At 37.6% G+C, this 23,253-nt stretch overlaps 2 protein-coding genes across 4 annotated transcripts in view; both read right to left on the reverse strand.

Moving 5' to 3' along the window:
- LOC101739498 (synaptic vesicle glycoprotein 2A) overlaps positions 1-9,752 on the reverse strand; it is a 26,281-nt gene extending 16,529 nt beyond the window's left edge. Inside the window, exon 1 of the mRNA XM_038011630.2 lies at positions 9,613-9,752. The gene's annotated coding sequence lies outside the window, so the exon portion shown is untranslated. The remainder of the gene's footprint in view (positions 1-9,612) is intronic.
- Positions 9,753-13,017: 3,265 nt separating this feature from the next.
- LOC101737890 (synaptic vesicle glycoprotein 2A) overlaps positions 13,018-23,253 on the reverse strand; it is a 41,666-nt gene continuing 31,430 nt past the window's right edge. For all 3 annotated transcript variants that reach the window (XM_038011686.2, XM_062668945.1, XM_062668946.1), the window contains 2 exons: positions 21,294-21,421; positions 13,018-13,453 (listed from right to left, as the gene is read on the reverse strand). In XM_038011686.2, coding sequence (XP_037867614.1) covers positions 13,410-13,453; positions 21,294-21,421 — 172 coding nt within the window. In that variant the 3' untranslated portion in view covers positions 13,018-13,409. The remainder of the gene's footprint in view (positions 13,454-21,293; positions 21,422-23,253) is intronic.

The following is a 23,253-nucleotide window of genomic DNA, read 5'->3' on the forward strand; positions in this document are numbered from 1 at the left end:
TGTAAAACATCGACATTATTTTGTAAAAGTAATATGCAGAAAAGAACAGATTGTGATAGGAACTAAATATATCATAATGATAAAATAAAATGTTACGAAAAAATAATTTGTTTTCAAGTAAAACATGGTTATGTGTACTGTAGTAAACAACACTGTATACACTACGGAGTATACACTATAGGTATCCGAGTTCAGTGTAGCGAGAGAGATGGCTTAACGCCGGATCGAGTGGGAGAGAATCGCACAGTCGATTGCTCATGGCGACGCGTCGCCACACCGTACACACTACTACATATAGACTGTACATATATACCATCATATAGCGTGGCGACGCGTCGCCACGACATGCGTCGCCACGCCAGAAATCGATGTTTCACATCAAAAGTTGCTTTTTTATGGCCTTATTAAACATGAGACCAAACCATTTAAATAATTTTAATTACGTCTACTATTCGGGATCAAAATACTACATAATATTGATATTAATTTGTAGGAACCCAAAATAATTGACCAGTGTTTTATGGCAATAAAAATATGATGCCGGTCAGTTTTATTGACCTCTCAATTAATGTGTGCCGCCAGTGTGTATCTCGTGCTCCTAATTTTAGGTAGAGGACCATTGTTATGAGAATTTTAACGTTATTATTCTGTCTGGGTGTGTGAATCCGATAGTGAGTATCGCCAAGTGTTAGTTTAGTTATTTATTGCACAATCTGAGTGCATTAGCTTAGAGGCGACGCTGAGAGATTACCAGAAACTGTTTATATCAAAACGTGAATGGTACTAGCCACACGAAGACATAAGATTCTACCATAGCATCACCTACAGCAAGCAAAGCAAAGACACCAGAAGTACTGCGTTAATCTACATTACGTTTCCCGAGATCTTTTTTCTACCACGTACCATCCGGCTTTGGAATGTTTTGTAAGCGTTATGTTATGTTTTTCATCATACGAGATTTGCACAGAGTACTTAATCGAGGCAGCAGTTTGGCTGTGCCCCCGGCATTACTGACGTCCATTGGTGAAGGTAAACATTCATCATCAGATCGGTCCTATCGTCCACTGCCTACAAGGAAAATGAAAAAAAGATAATAGCGGCTGTTTTTTCTTTATAATCGGAACATATGAGTGCTACATTACCGAAATCAGTATACGCTCAGTATACGCCCTTATGAAACTAATTCTTAGGGGTTTTTGATCCCTAAGTCGTCATGGCCTAAAGGTTAAGACGCCCGGTGCATTTGTGTCGAGCGATACAAATGTGCCGGTGTTCGAATCCCGCAGGCAACTACCATTTATTCTGAAGAAATACATAATTGACATATTTTGTACGAATGTCTTCCATAAATCCGCACTGGTGGTAACCAGATATTTACCTACTTCTTCGATGAAGCAATCTATCTAACGTATGCGCTCAATTAAAATGTATTTTCATATGAAATTTTTTATTACACAAAATAGGTAATGTACTAGCGAAAGCGTTGCTGGTCTGTTGAAAATGTACACAAGTCCTAAGTCAGGTCGATGTGTGTCGGCTATGAGTAACTCGCCTATCAATATGAGCCAATAACAAAAAATATAATATAATGTCATTGATAAAACAACTAAAAAGTCATTTTAATGCGATAAGCCGTAAATAAACACAAGAATGTTGCCACGCGAATTATCGATGCTGTCGCCTAACGATTTAATGATTATAAGCTATATTTATTGAAAAAAAAAAAACGATTAATACATTTTATTGATACCGTTGACGTTATTCACGACTTTACTGCAATTTATATACCTTGGGAAAAACAAACATTATCACAATTTAACAAGGCAACAAATTATGTTTTCCTCCTAATTAAACTTATAAACTTAATCTTATACTCATACAATATACAAAATTCGATACCCTTAACCATTTACACACTGATTTAGATCGAGTATCGGTGGCCGACGTAGTGACTTGTTCGATAGAAGACTGTCACCATGTTGCCAGTCTACACCAGGGTGCTCTAAAGCTCCTTAACCAAAACATTAGAAGTATAAATAGAAATTTTGATGGACTAACTACCCTTCTTGAACGTAGTGGAACGACATGGGACTTGATTATACTCACTGAATGTTGGCTACTTCACTCTCCCCCTATACCAGTTATGCAAGGTTATAATTTGGCTGCTACTAGCCGTCACCGCACTCAAAATGAGGGAGTTATAGTCTATAGCCGCACCCAGCTTCAAATATATTTTAAAGAGCCGGAAATTCATGACGCTAACTGCCTCGCACTAACGATAAACAAGGATACCGTAGTTATTGCTATATACCGCCCACCGGCTCAACAAAATTTTACATTGTTTCTAGAATCCCTTAATGAACTTTTAAAGTCTTATTCTTCTTATAAAAATATTGTCTTGGCTGGCGATATAAACATTGATATTTCCGAGAAAAATATCGATTCGCGTTCTCACGACTATCTCACGTTGCTAACTTATCACGGAATGTTACCTGCACACGAACTCCCGACCAGATTAAATCGATCATGCCTTGACCATATTATTTTAAAATCAAAAAATCATGCTTGTTGTTTGGTTGCTGATACGTCGCTGACCGACCACGACACGACACTTCTATTTCTTCATACCTCAAGCCAGTATAATAATTTAACTCAAAATAATAAAACAAGAAAATTTATTGACTATGACAAAATTAATGAAAAATTACTTCAAATTGATTTTTCCCTTTTATACAACTCCACTGACGCTAACGTAGCTACTAATTATTTTATTAACACTCTTAATACCATAATTCTTGACAACACGAGTCTAAAAGTTGTACCACATCGCAAAAGGCTCAGAAAATTGTGGATGACTCCGGGGCTTCTGAGATGCCTCCGAAACCGGGACAACTTACACAAAAAAGTGAAAAAATATCCTAACAACGAAGTTCTTCAATTAACTTTTAAAAGATATAGGAACTACTGTACATCTCTTTTAAAAAGCGCTAAGAGCAATTATGATAGGGCCCAAATAATAAATGCTCAAAACAATAATAAGAAGCTTTGGGAAACGATTAAAACTATAACACATACCAAAAAACGAAATACCCATGCGAACGACCTTCTCACACACGCAGGACCCGCAAACTCTATTAATACGGTCAACCATTACTTTGCCAATGTCGGTAGTTCACTAGCTCTAAATATTCATGCAAAAAAAACACACTCAAAAGTACCTATATTGTTTTCTCATTTAAGAACTTTTGCTATGCTGGAAACTGACCAATCCGAGATAGAAACCCTAATAAATAGCCTCAGAACAGACTGTGCCACTGGATCGGATAATATCTCTGGGATAATTCTAAAAAAATTTAAACACATCCTTCTAGCTCCAGTTACGTTTTTATGTAATCTGGCTATTTCTACTGGAGTCTTTCCCGACGTTTTTAAGCTTGCAGTAGTTCATCCGATCTATAAGGGTACGGGGGACCGACGTCTGCCAAACAATTACAGACCTATTTCTATTCTGCCAACCCTCTCAAAAATTGTGGAAAAAATTATGAACCATAGACTCATAAAATTCTTAGACAAATACAACCTTCTCTCCCCCTCTCAATATGGTTTCCGCTCTGGTATATCGACTAGCGATGCAGTTTTAAACTTAACTAATGAAATTGTCACAAAACTAGATAAAAAGAACAAAGTAATTGGTATATTCTTGGACTTAGCTAAAGCCTTCGACACGATTTCTATCCCAACTCTCATAACTAAGCTTGAAGCCGTTGGGTTGAGAGGCAATCAGCTTTCTCTTTTCAGGAGCTACCTTACGGGCAGACGTCAATGTGTCAAAATCAGTGACCTTATCAGTGACGAACTCCCTATAGCATATGGAGTGCCACAGGGCAGTATTCTCGGCCCTACCCTATTTTTAATATATATAAATGACCTATGTCAACTAAATATCACAAACGGGTCTATTTACACCTATGCTGACGATACTGCTCTCGTATTTCATGGCAGTTCTTGGGAGGCAGCTTTTAATTTTGCTCAATGTGGCCTGAACACCGTAACTGACTGGCTGTCTAAAAATCTACTGACACTGAACGTGGATAAAACTAAGTACGTCACTTTTTCCCTGTCTACGTGTGGTAAAATATCATCTTCGCCTTTTTCACTTATAGCCCACTCCTGTAACGCTCTTGGACAAACTGCCTGCGGTTGCCCCTCCCTTGCCAGGACAAATTGCATTAGGTATCTGGGTGTACAGATCGATGACCTATTATCCTTTCATTCCCATATTGACGTTCTGTCGTCCAGATTACGCAAACTCACTTACATTTTTAAAAATCTGCGTCATGTAACCGACAGGAACGTACTTACACTCGTTTATTTAGCGCTCTGTCAATCAGTCACTCAGTATTGCATAGTGGCATGGGGCGGGTCTTCCAAAACACACTTTTTAAAACTTGAACGTGCCCAGAGATGTATTTTAAAGGTTGGATGGCGGCTCCCTTATAGGTTTCCTACAAATGATCTTTACAAAACCTGTAAAGTCCTTTCTGTCCGTAAATTATTTATTCTTAATCTTATTATGACTACACACTCGAAAACTCCATACGATCCGACATTGCTCGTAAGTCAGCGGCGCGGGCATGGTGTGCGTCCCACAACACTTGTTTCTACATCGTTAGCTCAACGCTTTTATGGCTTCTTAAGTAGCTTCATATATAATAAAATCAATAAGCTGATCAATATATACCCCATGACACAGACCCAATGCAAACATGCACTAACAAATTGGCTTCACGACCTAGACTACGAGCAAACAGAGAATTTACTCCAGACTGTGAAGTAATCTGCTTTTTGTTTTCGAGCCCAATTAAGCAAATAATTATTTATACCTATGTAATATTAATAATACACACGCATAGATGCAGATACTCACACATACACAATACAACATGCATGCGCGCACACGCCCACATATACACACACTCCAACTCACACACACACACACACACACACACACACACACACACACACACACACACACACACACACACGCACATACACAACCCAAATACACACACACATTCACACACGCACACACACGTAAAATGACCTTCTTAATATATAACACCTAATGATCTCTCAACACTAGTCCGCAGCATCTGTTCACGACTTAACCTAACCTAATCTATCTTAAGAAGGAGGGAGCCTGGAGATCAGTAATACAGGTCTTTGAACCTAGTACAGACTTCAGCTCTTTCAAAGGCTTACAAAATAAATTATAAGGTTAATTTATTTCCATTTGAATTTGTATGTACCTTGTACCTTTAAGAGAGAAATAAATAAATTATTATTATTATTATTATTATTATTATTAATCGCTTTTCCGTTTTCCCGACGGATATAAAAAATTATTGATAACGTCGTATTTATGTTCAATATTTTTATGCACTTGGAACAAAATACGGCCGTCTGGTGTAGTGGTAAGTGACATGGTCATTACACAAGGGGGTCGCGGGTTCGAATCCCGCCAAGGGAAGGTATTTGTATGATAAATATAAATGTCTTTTCCAGGGTTATGGATGTATCTTAAATATATGTATGTGTATAATAAAAATCTTACATTTATTTCCGTTATCTGGTACCTGTAACACAAGTTCTTTACATGATCTCTTCATATGATCCACCTGATGGTTGGTCATTGTTGCTTATGTAAATCAGCATTAAAAAATCTCTCTATACCACTGATGGCCTCCTCAAACATGGTTTAATGAAGGTCATGTTAAAGTGTTCGGTAAGCACTATAGGGGGAAGTTCATTCCAAAGCTGGATGGTACGTGGCAAAAAATATCTCTGGCAAAGCACCGTGGATACACGCAGTGGTTCTAGGTAATATGAATAAAATCTGCAGTGGTGGAGGGAGGTTCGATGGTAAAAAGGAGAAAACTAGATCATCTCAAACGATTCGAATCCCGCAGGCAGATACCAATTTTTCTAGTGAAATAATTAATTAACGAATGCTTACGATTGCCTTCCACGATGAAGGGATAACATCGTGTAATAAAGTCAAGCCCGCAAAATTATAATTTATAGAACGTCTATATGTAGGACGTCTTGTGAGTTCGTACGGGTAGGTACCAAGGCCCTGCATATTTCTGCCGTGAAGCAGTAATGCGTTTTGACTTGTAGGGTGTTGCAGTCGTTTTACGGTAACAACTGAGACTTTAGAACTCATCTCAAGATGGGTGGCGGTAGGTACTTACGTTGTTGATGTCTTTGGGCTCGGCTAACCACTTAACACTAGGTGGGCCATGAGCTCGTCCACCCATCTAAGCTATAAAAAAAAAGAACGGAAATATTTAAACTCTTCTTTTAATATTTTTTGCTATGGTTTTGTACAGTCCCGCCCACACTCTGTAATTAACGCTTATTATAATAATATGTATCGACATCCGTCCTATTTTTAAACATTTCCGTCGATACAAACCTTCTCCTGACAATTACGAAAAGAAGAATCACCCAAATCGGTCGAGACGTTTTCATGTGATGCTCTGTCATACACATCACCCATTGGTTTTAAGCTATTGCTTTGCTTTTATCGCGGGCTTTGAGCGCGGCGACCGAATCAAAAAATTCCGTAACGAAAATAAAACCTAACACCCCTCACTCCGCCTACCATGTAGCTCACGTTCAACACATTCACATGTTGCGCTTGTGTAGTGTTTGTGAAAAAGCGCGCGTCGTGACGTCGCACTATATGCGCATCATGAAAAGTCTGCCCTTCTCTCTCTCGCGCGGTCTAGCCTATGAGTGTGAAGGGGACAGTTAATGTTTTGCTTTTGTTAATGTTTATAGTGTGGTCTTATTTTATTATTGTTTTAATATTAAATTATTATTGTCTAATTATAATTACATAAGTTGATAAAATATGCTATGCAATAGCTTTACCGCGGCAGTCTCCGAGTGCCACACGTGTTTTTATTTAATTTAAATTTAAGTAGCTTAGCTGACGCAACAGTCGTTCGCCTGTCAATTTAGCAATGATAGGAGAATTCGAAACTGCACCTTATTCAACCCAATGGTGATCATTATGAAAAGTCAAAACATAACACATTATTTTTCTTTTTCAAATCCAATCCAAATATAATCCAAAGGAGACTGAAACGATTACATACATTTTTGGGCCCGAATGTAACGTGATAAAACTAATATGAATTAATAGATTCAGATTTATCAGTACCTTGCTGAAAATTATAAAAGTTTTCTCAATCTGAGAGCCGAGTTAATAAAGATTTAGTAAAAGTTAGGTTATGTTACAATCTCTTTAAAAGAGCTGAATAATAACTTATTTAAGCATAAGTAAATGTTTATTATATCCATTGGATACTCTTTTAAATGTCATATTATGAATGAATATCAATGATATATATCAGGTATGGAATATGAAATTGCTATCCCACAATTCACACAGCGATCCATAATTTCAATAGTATCCAATGCAACAATTTTAAGTCAAACGTGTGAGCGATCTTCGGTGTCCAGTGTAGAAGCAATTGTCGTACAAGGCTGTCAGAGTTGGAATCCGTAATAATAAAGCAGTGATCGTTGAAAATATAAAAACAGCCCGATAGATACATACTCAAAATGCGTCGAAGATACAAAATGAGTAGAGCAGAAAAAACCAACAAGCGCCAAAAAATAATTGTATAATCTATGAACAAACGTCATGTCAGCTTACTGTCAAAGCTGTCATCAAAAATACAATCGATTTTAATCGATTTGAAATAGATAATCATATTACTTTGTTAAGTAATAATATACTTTTCTTCATTTATGTATATAATCGCAATTAAACCCGGCGTATACCGCACTTGTATACAACAAGTATAAATCGCTCATTTAATTACTTTGTATTAATTACCTAGTGCAATGTTTTTCTTTTTATAATCCTGTAATCGATTAATTAAATCGATCACACCGTTATACCGACAAAAACTAACTTTCTCATTTTTCTCCGGTCCCAGAAAGAGGATTGAGGTGATTTTTTATATTCTTAAATAGAAAAATATGACAAATTTTTTAGACTACATTCCAAGTTATTACATTTTTGGCCCATGATTTTCCGTCTCCTTTTTTGGCTTTTCTCGTGGATTCCAAAGACAATTTCTCATCACAAATTTTTGATTTGAACGTTAAATTAATTACATCCAGTATTGGTATGTACCTACCGAAATTAATAAATAACTTTTAATGACATTATTACAATTACACAGTTGACGAACGTGTCGATAAACACCGTCCCACATTTCTGTGCTGATGATAAGTGATTTCATCATGTCCATGTATTTTATAATGATACAATCACGAATGCGTAAGTACCTCGCGGGTCTACGAAGGGATATTAGATATTTTTGTACTACACTAGCTTAGAATAATTACACACTAGCTGTACCCGTCCGTTTCTCTGGGCATTTAAAATTAACATTATTATTTCTCACCCCCACAAAGATTCTCCTCATTAACGCCTCCGCAACTGGTGTAGGGAGTTCAACACTCATATAAATATTAGCCTACCCATTAAGTACATGTATTTTCTACATGGATACCAAGTTTCAAGCCAATCGGATGCACGGTTCAGTAGTTATAACGGCACATCCGTAAAAACCACTGCAGATTTATATATTAGTATAGATTTATCAAAAGATATCAAAAGATACATTTATCTGATGAATTATAATTAGATACTGTAACAACTGAGAATGGAACTCATATCTTAAGACGTGCAGTGGCATTGACGTGGTTTGTCTATGGGCTTGTCCATCCGTCTTAGCAGAAAATAATTTAAAAAAGAGATGACACCACTTTTTTTTATTAAGACGTGTAATGTGCAGTTTTTATAAAGTTGTGATTATTTATAATAATGTTATTTGTTAATGAACGAAGCGTTTTGAAATATACATAAAGTAGTAATTTATAAAAGCAAATAGAAACATCAGACCTGCGCTCTCTAAGTGCAATTTCAGTTTAAATAATATAATATCATTCATATCATATCATAGTATCATATAATTATCATATTGCAACATAGTACAGACTTTGATCACATGTGTCGGGGGGCATATCACGTAGTATTAATATCGGTCCATTATTTTACACCAAAATATGTTTTGTGTTTTGAATTAAATTAATATGCTGCTTAATAAACTCATTTTTTAAATTATTTCATTATAATTATCACAGGCATAGGTAGGTCAAATTTATTAGGTTAGGTTAGGTAACATATTGTTATTACAACATCTCATTTACTTTACGTGTTTAGTAGAATAAAAAATAATTTCAGATAATGAATACGCAATTGACGCAATGAAGCAATTCTAATCTAGTGTGTGTGGATAAACACAGTTTTATTGTAGATATATTTATTAATAAACAATAAAAATAAATCCATTTAAATTAATTAAATTGATATTCATTAATGTTAATATAAATTTGCATTCTAAGCGATTGTCGGATTTTATTTAATATGAAAAATAAAAATTGCATAAAAAACAATTCCCGCTCAAATTAAAAATAAATTATCAACGCCACAGATTATCCAAAAAAAAAGTAAATAAAACCTACCTATAGTTCGTGTATTGGGCACGTCCGTCACTGACAAACTGAAACTGACTAATTACGGGCAGAGCACTTGATATATCGTAGAGCTGTGCCATCGAGAGATAAGGTACTTGCAATCGACCTAGGGTCACAGCCGAAATGCACTGATAACAATCTCTTTGTTGTTGAAGTAGGTACTTTATTTTTATTGTACACTAGCGACCCGCCTTCGCTTCGCTTCGTAAACTGTAATTTGTTATTGATTTCTCCACTATTTAATGGATATTATTATACATATAGACCTTCCTCTTCAATCACTCTATCTATTAAAAAAAAAACCGCATCAAAATCCGTTGCGTAGTTTTAAAGATTTAAGCATTCATAGGGATATAGGGACAGAGAAAGCGACTTTGTTTTATATTATGTTGTGAAGAATCTGAATGAAGAGCTCGGGGCCTTAGCAGTAACATCCAAAGGTCGCAGTTCACTGCCGTGTGTTGCGATTTTTTTAATTCATTAGGGTCTTCAAATTATGTCTTTAAAAAAATTAACTTATTTATAGCAAATTACCTCCGAACCGTAGCCGGCAAGGTGGATGGGGAGAACCGAAGACTGGGCTCAGTGGTGTGGATTGGGAGAAGCCTATAACCAATAGTAGATGACTGTGTGATGATGATGGTGATGATGATGATGATAATCAACGACAACGTCACTTTGATCGCAATGTAACCAAAGCAAACAGATGCTGGTGGTAGGACCTCTTGTGAGTCCGCACGGGTAGGTACCACCACCCTGCCTAATTCTACCGTGAAGCAGTAATGCGTTTCGGTTTGAAGGGTGGGGCAGCAGTTGTAATTATCTTGAGACCTTAGAATTTATATCTCAAGGTGGGTGGCGCATTTACGTTGTAGATGTCTATGGGCTCCAGTAACCACTTAACACCAGGTGGGCTGTGAGCTCGTCCACACATATAAGCAATAAAAAAAAAAAAGGTTGGCACCATAGATAATGCAATCAATACACGGTCAGTCCAACAGTTCTCTTTATTCTGAAAAATAGTGCATTTTTCTTTAATTTCCAATCTAAATATGTATCGAGTAGCGCGTAAACACTGATAATGATTACTCTAGAAGTTTCAATTCAGCTGTAATCTAAGTAAGTATGTACAATATAAAATATCGAATAAATCAACTGTATAAATGAACCAAAAATATTTAACTTTCTTATTTTCTCCTATTGTACAAATGTATCTGCTTTTTGACTGTTTTTTGAATGTAAATTGTGTTTTGGTGTGCGATAAAGTGTATTCTCTCTCTCTCTCTCTCTCTCTCTCTCTCTTTCTCTTTTTATTAATGTGAAATGTTAAAAAAAATATGTTTTGTTTTCATTGATAATTTAAAAATAATAGGCATTTTAGAGATGATAACAAGCATGTTTTTTTAACTTCAATGAGCTACTTTGTTTTACAATCTCTGGGAGGTTTGAGGGGAGACCTCAAAAGTAGTCAGCGACTAGCTTATCCTTGACTTCGCTGATGTCCATGAGCAGCGATGACTATAGTAATAAAAAATCGCATGGAATTTTCAAATATTCTTCATTGACGCAGCGTCTATCTTGAAATTGAATGAAAGTGAAAAAAAATATGTGTAATATTAAAAATACTATAAGACTTAAATAATACTTTTTCACTAGACAGTTTCTTGTCTTTAACCATGCCGGTACTTCTGCTAGCTGCCGTATAACGTTGAGAGAGCTAGGTGTCATTCCGCCTAAGTATTTACGGGACTCGACAAAGAGGTCGACGTGCAACCTAACCCATGCATCAGCCCGCTGAGTTTCTCGCCGGATCTTCTCAGTGGGTCGCGATTCCGATCCGGTAGTAGATTCATTCGCGAAGCAATTGCTCTTGAGTTGTTAGGTCTCCTTCGGAGGCGCTCGGGCAGTTGTTAGCAAATCCCACCCCTCCTGGCTGAGCCTTTGCTCGCCCACCTGTCCTGGTGAAGCTGGAAAGGCCTACGGGCCACCAGTAATCTTTCAATCATAAAAAAAAAGTATTTACGGGTTACGGGTATTCACTGGTGGTAGGACCTCTTGTGAGGTCCACGCGGGTAGGTACCACCGCCCTGCCTATTTCTGCCGTGAAGCAGTAATGCGTTTCGGTTTGAATGGTGGGGCAGCCGTTGTAACTATACTGAGATCTTAGAACATATATCTCAAGGTGGGTGGCGCATTTACGTTGTAGATGTCTATGGGCTCCAGTAACCACTTAACACTAAGTGGGCTGTGAGCTCGTCCACCAATCTAAGCAATAAAAAAAAAATGTTTAGGTTATTTATCAGTGGTATATACTATTATTGTTTTATATAGTACAATTTAACTCTGCCATTGCCGGTCCCAAGCCTGGATGAGAAAAGAGGAGGGTTGGCGTCGGTATGCCACGTACCCGGCCGTCAAAATACAACGCCGAGCAATGGACGGCGGTCAACTAACCCGAACTAGGGCTTCAGTAGTCCAGCGGAACTAAATCGTCTCTGTGATTCTGCTGTGGAAGGATGCGGGAACCCACCACTAGCAATTTTCCCAAGAAAACCTCTACGTATGTATTCCGCAAAGGTCACGATCCTCAGCACTGAAAAACGACGCACGGAGGGGATAGTACAATTACAGATTCTTCTTTCATTGTATGGATAGGTGAAAGAGCCTATCTAATATTATGTGGTTAGGGGAGCCTATAAACATAAAAACGTGAATGCAGTCGTCCAGCTTGAGACATGAGGTCGAAGAATTGTATTATATAGCGGTTCTTCCACTCTTCCAACGAGCCCTCGCGGCACTCTTCGCGGCAGTAATAAGCACGATGGTGGTACTTACACGTGCGAGGTTACAATGTCTCGCGGCACTCTTCGCGGCAGAAATAAGCACGATGGTGGTACTTACACGTGCAAGGTTACAATGTGCGCTTACAACAACCATTCGAGCGTAAGTTTTACATATCGTCTTTTCGCATTAAAAGTGTACAATTTCCAAAAGTATTCGAAATTTTGTTAATATGCGGAACCATTTGGTATCACCAGTATTTTTCTAATAAATACTGTGAAAAGAGCGTAGTTTAGTTTTAATTTTTTTTTTAGTTTACCTATGTTTTGACTAGTATCAACAAAATTAAAAGATAATTTTACCTTGCTTTAAAAGACAGATAATGTAACTGGTAAAAAAAACGTTGCAAAGATAAGTACTATTTAAAATATCACATGTTAAACCTTTAAAACACTCTCCTGTGAAATTATTATAGTAAGTTTTGAGATTATACAGTTTTAATGCGAGAAGACGATATAACAAATGTATAGTATACTACACGAATTTTGAACGTGTTCACATGAAAGTGATTTCTGCTTAGCGAAAATTCTTCTCGTAAATTGAAAATACTAATTGTATTCCTTAAATTTTATTTATTTTACGTACATACGTAATTAAAATCAAAGGTACAGACTAAAACAAAATTGTTTTATGAAAAGTATGTATTGTCATGTCATGCTGTGAATACCATTGTTAACAAATAAGATGACTGCCACAGTAGTGCAATAGTTAGCGGCTCTGACTGTTGCGACAAGGGTCATAGGTTCGATTCCCAGATCGGGCAAGCATTGTGTGATGTTGTAGCTCTTTGTACTTATTTTTTTATTATCTATATTATATATATTTATGTAAGTATGTATGTCAGTCTCTGGAACCCATAACACAGGGAATCCTAAATTGAAGCTGGATCACCGTGCGTGATTTGTTCCCAGTAATAAAATAAAAGATAGTCTTTTATTATTATTTCAACTTCGGTCTTTTGGCAGCAGCAAACTGAGGGCAGCACACACTGAAATAGAATACGTACATACATTATTACTAATATATAAATGGGAAAGTCGAAACTGCATTTGTTTGTTGGTGACGATGAGAGCTCAACGTGCAACCTTATACATCACATACGAGTTAATTCTTAAATTCATTAAATTCATCTCAGCGGGTCGAGATTTCGATCCGATAGTAAATTAATTCACGAAGCAGCTACTCTTGAGTTGTTAGGTCTCCTTTGGAGGCGCTCGGGCAGCTCTTAGCAAATCCCATTCCTCCTGGCTGAGCCTTTGCTCGCCCACCTGTCCTGGTCAAACTGGAAAGGCCTCCAGGCCACCAATTATCCTTAAATCATAATAAAAAATATTTATACATTTCGCTTATTAGGCGACATTTATCTTTGTAAATAAAGGTCCGTTTTATTTGGTATTAGCAACAAAAATTCGATGTGTTTAATTGAACTTCAATTATGTTTACCCCATTCAAATAACTGAAGAAGTTTTTTTGTCATGATATTTTTTCCAAATTTTTAACTTTAAACTTACAAAAATGTCGCTTAAACCAAATAGCTTTTCGCCCTTCGATTTAAAGAAATAGGCAAAAGGCAAAACAGTTCATCGCGGCTCTCCACTCTGTACAGGGGTTTTTTTTATTTGTTTATTATGAACGGACGAGTTTTAGTGGAATTAATAAATTTTGGAAACAGTTTTTTTTAAAACAAAACCATTTAGATAACGTAATATGTGCATAAATGAATCAAATTCTTGAAGCCTCCGTTATTACGGTTGAATTTCGATAGTTAGATGAACACTTATACAGAGGCCACGAAGTCGAGCTGTGAAGACTTTATACTAGAAACATTCCAGAACCGCCAACACCTTCCGCCAACAGCCAACACCCAACTTTACAGTCTCAATCTACACAACCTATTAGGCAGCGGCTTGGCTATGCATTAAGGGTCGCTGATGTCCACGGGCGACGTTGCTAACTCACAATGAATTGGACCGCGGGCGTTACTCAGAAGCAGTTATATCTAAAAGGGAGCAATATATTTCCTAGTCATGAGCACATTAGTACTGTTACGCGCTGGGGTTCAGGATATATAAAAAATACTACCGAATCACAAGTTAACACCGTATTGGCACTTAGAACACTTAAAACACTCAACAAACACTTTAAGATCCTCAATTCGCTTCTTCCACTTCGCTTCAGGTGATCCATACATTTCGATTACTGCGTTTCCGCTATCTGACAATAGATGGCGTTGTACTTATCGAGTGTTCTAGGTGCTACTAGATCCTTCGATATTCGTTCGACTATTCGGCGATAGACGGATTCTTACCGGCGTAACAGTACTTTTAGTGTGGACAAAGATAAGAGGAATTTATGTAAAATTAAATGACTTGCTTGAAGGCTCTTACGTTAAAAGATTTTTCGTGATCGAGACTTATTTTTTAACATCCTGTTATATAAGATTGGCTGGATAATTATAATACTACTATATTATATATACTATATAATTATAATATACTATAATGCATACGTACTTATAAGATCACAAAGTTTATACAGGGTGATCAAACAAGCAACGATGTATTAAGAAAATAATTTAATCGAGATATTTATATATGTATATGTCATTGAAGACGGTGTCAGTGGAACAATGAGGGAAGTTCTAAAAAAATGTATGAAAAAAGTATTGCGAAAAAATAAAAGAAGAAAATTGTAATACATAGGCTGCACTAAAAGTATCGGGAATGGAATATTTCCACTGTTCCTGTCATATTAAAATATTTTTAATTGAAAACTCCTTGGTTTTAAAAATCGAATACCATTTATTTATTTAAAAAAAGATTCTCGGTCTTGTCACGAGGTTTTGTCAAACTTGTTTAGTCGTTGAGAAAATGGAATTGACTCGAGAAAATTCAAGAGCGATGATTTATTATGACTTTCGAAGTGATTTAACACAAAAACAGTGTGTTGACCGGATGATTTCTGCATTTGGTGATGAAGCCCCATCCAAAACCACAATTTATCGCTGGTTTGCTGAGTTTCAACGTGGACGTGTCAAGCTCAGTGATGATTCCCGTCAAGGTCGTCCAAAAACTGCAGTCACCCAAGAAAACGTTGATGCTGTGCGTAAGCTAATTGAAGAAGATCGACATGTGACATACCGCGAAATTCAGGCAACTTTAGACATTGGCATGAGTCAAATACAAATAATTTTGCATGAACAATTAGGTGTAAAAAAGTTGTTTTCCCGATGGATACCGCATTCGCTCTGTGAAGAGCAAAAAGCGGCTCGCGTTACTTGGTGCGTCAGAACTCTCGAAAGATTCCACGCAGGATCCTCAAATGCTGTATACAACATTGTATCAGGTGACGAATCCTGGATATACGCGTACGAACCCGAAACAAAAAACCAGTCACGAGTTTGGGTGTTCGAAAATGAGTTAAAGCCAACAAAAAATGTTCGTTCACGGAGTGCTGCAAAAAAAATGGTGGCCACGTTTAACTCCAAAACCGGCCATGTTACGACTATTCCTCTTGAGGGACAAAGAACGGTTAATGCAGAATGGTATGCTAGCATTTGTTTGCCACCGGTCGTTTCTGAACTCCGTAAAGAGAACTGAAACCGCCGCATCATCCTCCATCACGACAATGCGAGTTCTCACACCGCGCACAGAACAAAATAGTTTTTAGAGCAAGAAAACATAGAATTATTAGACCATCCGCCGTACAGCCCCGACCTAAGCCCTAATGATTTCTATACTTTCCCTAAAATAAAGAATAAATTGCGTGGACAGAGATTTTCATCACCTGAAGAAGCTGTGAACGCCTACAAAACGGCCATTTGGGAGACCCCAACTTCCGAATGGAATGGTTGCTTCAATGATTGGTTCCATCGTATGGAAAAATGTGTCAAATTTCGCGGAGAATACTTCGAAAAGCAATAAATACATTTTTAAATAGTAATGTTGTGTCACTTCGTTAATTCCCGAAAATTTCAGTGCCGCCCTCGTATTGCGAGGGGTGAATATAGTGACTATATTATTTTATGTGTAATTTATATATGCAAAGGTAATTTTAGAAAAATATAAATAATATGTTATTATACGTAATAGTTACTGAAACACCCTGTATAGATAATATATGGACATGTTTGCCTTCCAAACGACTGATAAAATTATTATTATACTTTACATGTTGTTTGTTTATAATGACGTTATTATACGAGTATATAATAAACTTTAATCTTGCTACTAAGTCAATTTCCCGCGAACTATATATCTATACACCGACCAATCGCGCGTCCAGTGCATCTGTATGCTTAAATTTTTCCTTTGCAAATGAGTCGTCTATTATCAAAGGTGGCAATCTGTGCATTTGGACAAAAAAATCTTATTGATATGTCAATACAGATTGATTTGAATATAATCGTCTCCTTCAAAGAATACGGTTCAAAACCTGCATTAAATAAAGGTTAATACTTAACCTCTTATTTATCTAAGATGTCGATCAGAAGAGTTTTGTGACTGCCAATGGAATACAAAGTCAATAATTCGTTTTTCTGATTTACCAATAATTGTCCAAAAGTCACATTGCCGGCTTTGGTAATAGTCGACTCAAATATGAACTCTCCATAAAAACGCTAACACTAAAACACTCAGAATCACCTACAAAAATTATCACAGAATCATTCACTCATAAACAATTTGCCAAAGCGAATGTTGGATTTTACATATTAAAATAAAAATATATATTGTTTCAATGGACCTAGTCATTCATAAAGGCTTATAATATGAATTTTAACACTTTTTTTAATCGATTCGAATAATTTGTATGCTTTTAATATATTAACGTTAAAGTCATAACCAGATTAATGTTAGTTACATATTTGGGTGCAGATAATTCTGATGAGACATTCGAGTATACATGTCGCACTGTAGGACCACACGGGAAGTACCATCATCCTATTTATTCCTGTGAATTCGTAATCCGTTCAGATTGGAAGAGTCGAACGCTCTTTATATTGAGATTTTGACCTCATGTCTCATAGTGGGCGGTGGTATTCACGTTGAGACAAATAGATATCACGGTAACCTTTTAACACAGATTAGGCCGTGAGTTCAAACAACTTACTAGCGCACAAAAATGAATAATTATCAATTCGTTTCCCCCTCAAGTAATCTGAATACAATTTAAAAATAAAAATATCTATTGTCTTATGATCGTAACCTAATTCGAATCATTTGGAACAATCAGTGAAATTGATTAATATAAAGATAATGTTAGTACGACAAATTAAATATTCGATAAGTGATCAATCGATTTGAGTGATTTCCTTGAGTTTTTACAATGAATACAGTAAATGACTACTCAAATGCTGACTGGTGGTTATTAGTCGTAATTATTTTTGCTCCATTGTCATGCTGTCTTAAATCTATTCCTATAATAGATCTATAGTAATCATATCCTGTGATATGAATACGAAAGATAAATCATGACGATGCAATTCCTGTGTTACGAACGATTAGGTATATCGATTTTTAATTGGGCCGGCTCACGGCCAGTAGCTCCGATCGCGGACGTAGTACGATGAAATGCCCCATTTTCATTCCCAGGTCTCGCTCGAACTGTTTCCATACCGAATTTCCACCAGTGATTTTGGCCGTAAAGACGTAACTAAGTTATATTCGTATAAATAATGTAATTAGCTATGTAGCTTCTAATCTCTAATTAGGTAGGCAGTGGCTTGGCTCTGCCCCTGGCATTGCTGAAGTCCATGGGCGACGGTAACCACTCACCATCAGGTGGGCCGTATGCTCGTATGCCTACAAGGGCAATAAAAAAAAAAAAAAAGTGTGTGTGTCCGCTCCGACGCACGACTGGAGTTTACTGGATATAAAAAATTAAACGAAACAATACGAGAAATAGTTCTATATTACGACAACACGATACACTACAGATTATTAACAAATTAACGAGACACAAAACAAACGACTAACAAATATATGAAAATACAATAATGAGAGAAACGCGCGATCAGTACGAGGCTTTGTGGCGGACTGCCGGCGCAGCAGCCCGGCGTCACCTGCGATAACGCATTTCGTGTGACATGCGCAATCAGGCGCATAACGCATTTCGTGTGACATGCTAGTACGATTTTGGTCCCCATAATTTTCATACCCCGGGCCTATATATGTAAATCGATTCTAAAGGAGTAAACTCCAAAAAGCGTATAAGTAAATTCTCCTGTTTTAAACGATAATTTTCTTTTGCGTGAAATAAAGTGTATATTCTTCTCAAAATTAATTTCTGTCTAGCTGTGAAAACTGCATGAGAATTCGCTGCATGAAAAGCGTAAAACAGACGTACAGACAGTAAAAATAACTGTTTTGATCTATTGCAATACTTTGTTCTTTACAGATCTATACTAATTAATTAAAAAAAAATCGTATGTCATGACTTACATTTTTCTAAGCATTAAATTCTCAAATATATTCCACATTGTGTAAAACATTTCATACGAGTCAAAATCGAATCTAGAGACCAGGTATCAATACGAATTTCCTTTTAAACTTTCACCGTTATCTAGATATTGACTGTTCGTATTAAGTAATTTTATTCCAGGTGTCGTCTGATCGATGAGAACTATTAAGATTTTATAATGGTGTTTTGAACAATCCCACCGATTTTCAGGTGGTACGAATTTTTTGTAACTTCACTCCTATTTTTGGAGTTTACTCCTTTAGAATCGATTTACATATATAGGCCCGGGGTATGAAAATTATGGGGACCAAAATCGTACTAGCATGTCACACGAAATGCGTTATGCGCCTGATTGCGCATGTCACACGAAATGCGTTATCGCAGGTGACGCCGGGCTGCTGCGCCGGCAGTCCGCCACAAAGCCTCGTACTGATCGCGCGTTTCTCTCATTATTGTATTTTCATATATTTGTTAGTCGTTTGTTTTGTGTCTCGTTAATTTGTTAATAATCTGTAGTGTATCGTGTTGTCGTAATATAGAACTATTTCTCGTATTGTTTCGTTTAATTTTTTATATCCAGTAAACTCCAGTCGTGCGTCGGAGCGGACACACACACTTTTTTTTGGTCTAAATCGACCGGCTTATATCTAATACGAAACAATAATGCATTTTAATGTAAGCCCGTCATCCGCAGTGTGATTGAGAAGTCGAACGTCTCAACGCAGTCGGTCCAATCATGTTCTGGTGTCTACGCTACGATCGGTATACCTTGACCGTCAATTTGGCCTTCCAATACGACCTGTTTAGTTACTAAAAAGGAATAACTTTTTTTTTTATTGCTAGATGGGCGGACAGCCCACTTGGTGTTAAGTGGTTACTGGAGCCCATAGACATCTACGACGTAAATGCGCCACCCACCTTGAGATATAAGTTCTAAAGTCTCAAGTATAGTTACAACGGCTGCCCCACCCTTCAAACCGAAACGCAGAAATAAGTAGGGCGGTGGCACCTACCCGCGTGGACTCACAAGAGGTCCTACCACCAGTAAAAGAAGCAGTAACGAGAGAAGCCGCGAACGCTGTCATGTTACTATATAGAACAGTAAGCAACATGTTATTTTTAAATACCTGATTAGCTTTATTACCTCACACGAACGATATCGACAATTTGCTGTTGAATTGTTTTTTTTTTCTTTGATATCGCCATAATTTCTGGAATTTTCTGGGAAGGAATTAGTCATTATTGCTAAGTCGCTACCAGATTAACGTTTTGTGGATATATATTTTTGGGATTTGAATAGAATCCAGTTCTGTTGTAGGCCTGAGAACGGTGGCAGGGTATATTGAAAGTACAGCACTGTCTTCTTCGAGGCGGCGTGCGTTTTCGTCTGGGATCTGGAGGCGGAGAAGTTCGTCGCCGATTATACGTGACCTTGCGACCTCCGCGATACTGGGTAGTCACGTTCCAGCGAAGAAGGGATTAGAGCGCGGAGACTCTTATCTCGTCGGTCTGTGCTGGAGGCGTGGTCATGCCGCTTGGTGAACAAGTCGGTCGGTCTTCGGACCGTCAAGCCGGTATGCCCGGTCTGACAATCTCTCGAGCCCCCTGGTGTTAACCGGATTACCAATGCCTGTTTTTTTCCCTACCAATTCGCTGGGAGCCTAAGGGGCTATTCCAGCTTCTCGTGAATGTGTGGGTGAACTCACGGGCTCAACCTGAGAGAGTTTGCTAAGACCAGTGCTTCGCAGAATCTACCACCGAATCGGAATCTCGACCCATCGAGAAGATCTGGCGAGAAATTCAGTGGGCGACATCGGAAAAGTCATCGTGGCCTAAAGGATAAGATGTCCGGTGCATTCGTATCTTGTGATGTACCGGTGTTCGAGTCCCGCAGGTGGGTACCAATTTTTCTAATGAAATACGTACTTAACAAATGTTCACGATTGACTTCCACGGTCATGGAATAATTTGTGTAATAAAAGTTAAGCCCGTAAAATTATAATTTGCGTAATTATTGGTGGTAGGACCTCTTGTGAGTTCGCACAGGCAGGTACCACCACCCTGCCCATTTCTGCCGTGAAGCAGTAATGCCTTTCGGTTTGAAGGGCGGGGCAACCGTTGAACTGTAAATACTAAGACCTTAGAACTCATATCTCGAGGTAGGCGGCGGTATCTACGTTGTAGACGTTTATGGGCTTTGCTAACCACTTAACACTTCGTCCATCCATCTAAGCATTAAATGAAAAATCACTACGTAAATGCCAACATTGAGACACGAGTTCAAAGTCTCGACTAATCATTTTAATATAATTAGTCTGTTCTCCACAGCAGAACGCTTAAATTTAAATATCTAAGCCGAGCTTACTTACAAAACAGCATGAACGAGAATCCATAGAAGGTAAGGGTACAAGCTATCGATAGGAAGAATCCAGCTGCATTCGCGCCTAACGCGGATCCGATCCTGCCAAACATCATCACGGCTCCTACTGCAGTTCCTCTGTAACACAAACCTGTGTGTCAAAATTATGTGCATGTAACCTCCATATGATTTTATGACGTAAAGAGGTTTTTTTTTTGTCTGGGGGAAATCGCCGGACTTCCGCCCTTCGTCGGAGTCGAACCGACTAAAACCTCCTGTCGCTCAACAACCAACGTCCAAACCTCGCATGAGACAGAACTCATGAAAAGATAAAGGGGGGAAAGTCAAGCGTTTAGTGCGGAGCACATCTCTCCCATCACCCTCTCCCTACATAAAGAGGTTAATATGTTACAAGTGACATAAATGAGAATTTCAAATATTGAAACATTAGAAGGAACATTAGAAATATAAAAGCATTTTTTTTTTTATTGCTTAGATGAGTGGACGAGCTCACAGCCCACCTGGTGTTAAGTGGTTACTGGAGCCCATAGACATCTACAGCGTAAATGCGCCACCCACCTTGAGATATAAGTTCTAAGGTCTCAATTATAGTTACAACGGCTGCCCCACCCTTCAAACCGAAACGCATTACTGCTTCACGGCAGAAATAGGCAGGGTGGTGGTACCTACCCGTGCGGACTCACAAGAGGTCCTACCACCAGTAATTACGCAAATTATAATTTTGCGGGTTTCATTTTTATTACACGATGTTATTCCTTCACCGTGGAAATCAATCGTGAACATTTGTTGAGTACGTATTTCATTAGAAAAATTGGTACCCGCCTGCGGGATTCGAACACCGGTGCATCGCTCAACACGAATGCACCGGACGTCTTATCCGTTAGGCCACGACGACTTCATTAGGCCACGACGACTTCATTTAGGCCACGACGACTTCATGTCATGACGACTTCTGTTTTTATATTAAAAGATATAAAAACAGTGGTGAAGCAATAGTTTTAAATGTTGTTTCTCTTTATAAGAGCAACTCAATTTGTGCTATAGTTTTACTAAGATAAAGTGTATTTTGATATAAATAAAATAATATTTTATGCATATATATTAATACGCTTTTATTAGCTTCAGACGTATGTATGTTTGTAACGGAATCTTTGAACATGATTTTGACCTCCTTTAAAACGTCGGATTAACTCGAAATTTGGTATACTTATTAAGGACCGATGACAATACAATAGTTAGGAGGTATAGCGTTAGGAGGGCCGGGAGCTCGTCCAACCATTTAAGCAAAGAAAAGCTACCTGCTCCGGGCTCACAAATATTCTGTAGACAGTGTCAACGTCACGAATTAAAACTATTAAGGTCCTCTTTCACTTTTCGTGTCTTACCTTCGATTGGAGCCTAATTACTTTCGCTCAAGTCGGTTGACGGATTTGATTTTAGAAAATAAACGCACTATATATCACTACATAGTATAAAACAAAGTCGCTTTCTCTGTCCCTTATATCTGTCTGTCCCTATGTATGCTTAAATCTTTAAAACTACGCAACGGATTTTGATGCGGTTTTTTTTAATAGATAGAATGATTGAAGAGGAAGGTTTATATGTATAATAACATCCATTAAATAGTGTAGAAATCAATAATAAATTACAGTTACCGAAGCCAAGCGAGGTCGGGTCGCTAGTATTGAATAAATTGAATAGAAACAGTATGCTATTTTCGTTTGCGATTTCTTCAGTGCAACTACGTCATAGCATATGTTTTAATATTATCAACGGTCCTGACGTCACAGTTATAAAAGCAATCTTGGGTCACCGCCTTCGTTACAATAACATTAAAGTATCATTTGTTATAAAGATAAGATTTACAAAACAAAACTGTGTTTGTTTTTCAAAAAGCTACTTATACGATGATTAAACAAATATTTTTTATTTACGTTAATGTTTTTTTT

This window comes from Bombyx mori, chromosome 6 (genome assembly GCF_030269925.1).
Source record: "Bombyx mori chromosome 6, ASM3026992v2".
Lineage (NCBI taxonomy): Eukaryota > Metazoa > Arthropoda > Insecta > Lepidoptera > Bombycidae > Bombyx > Bombyx mori.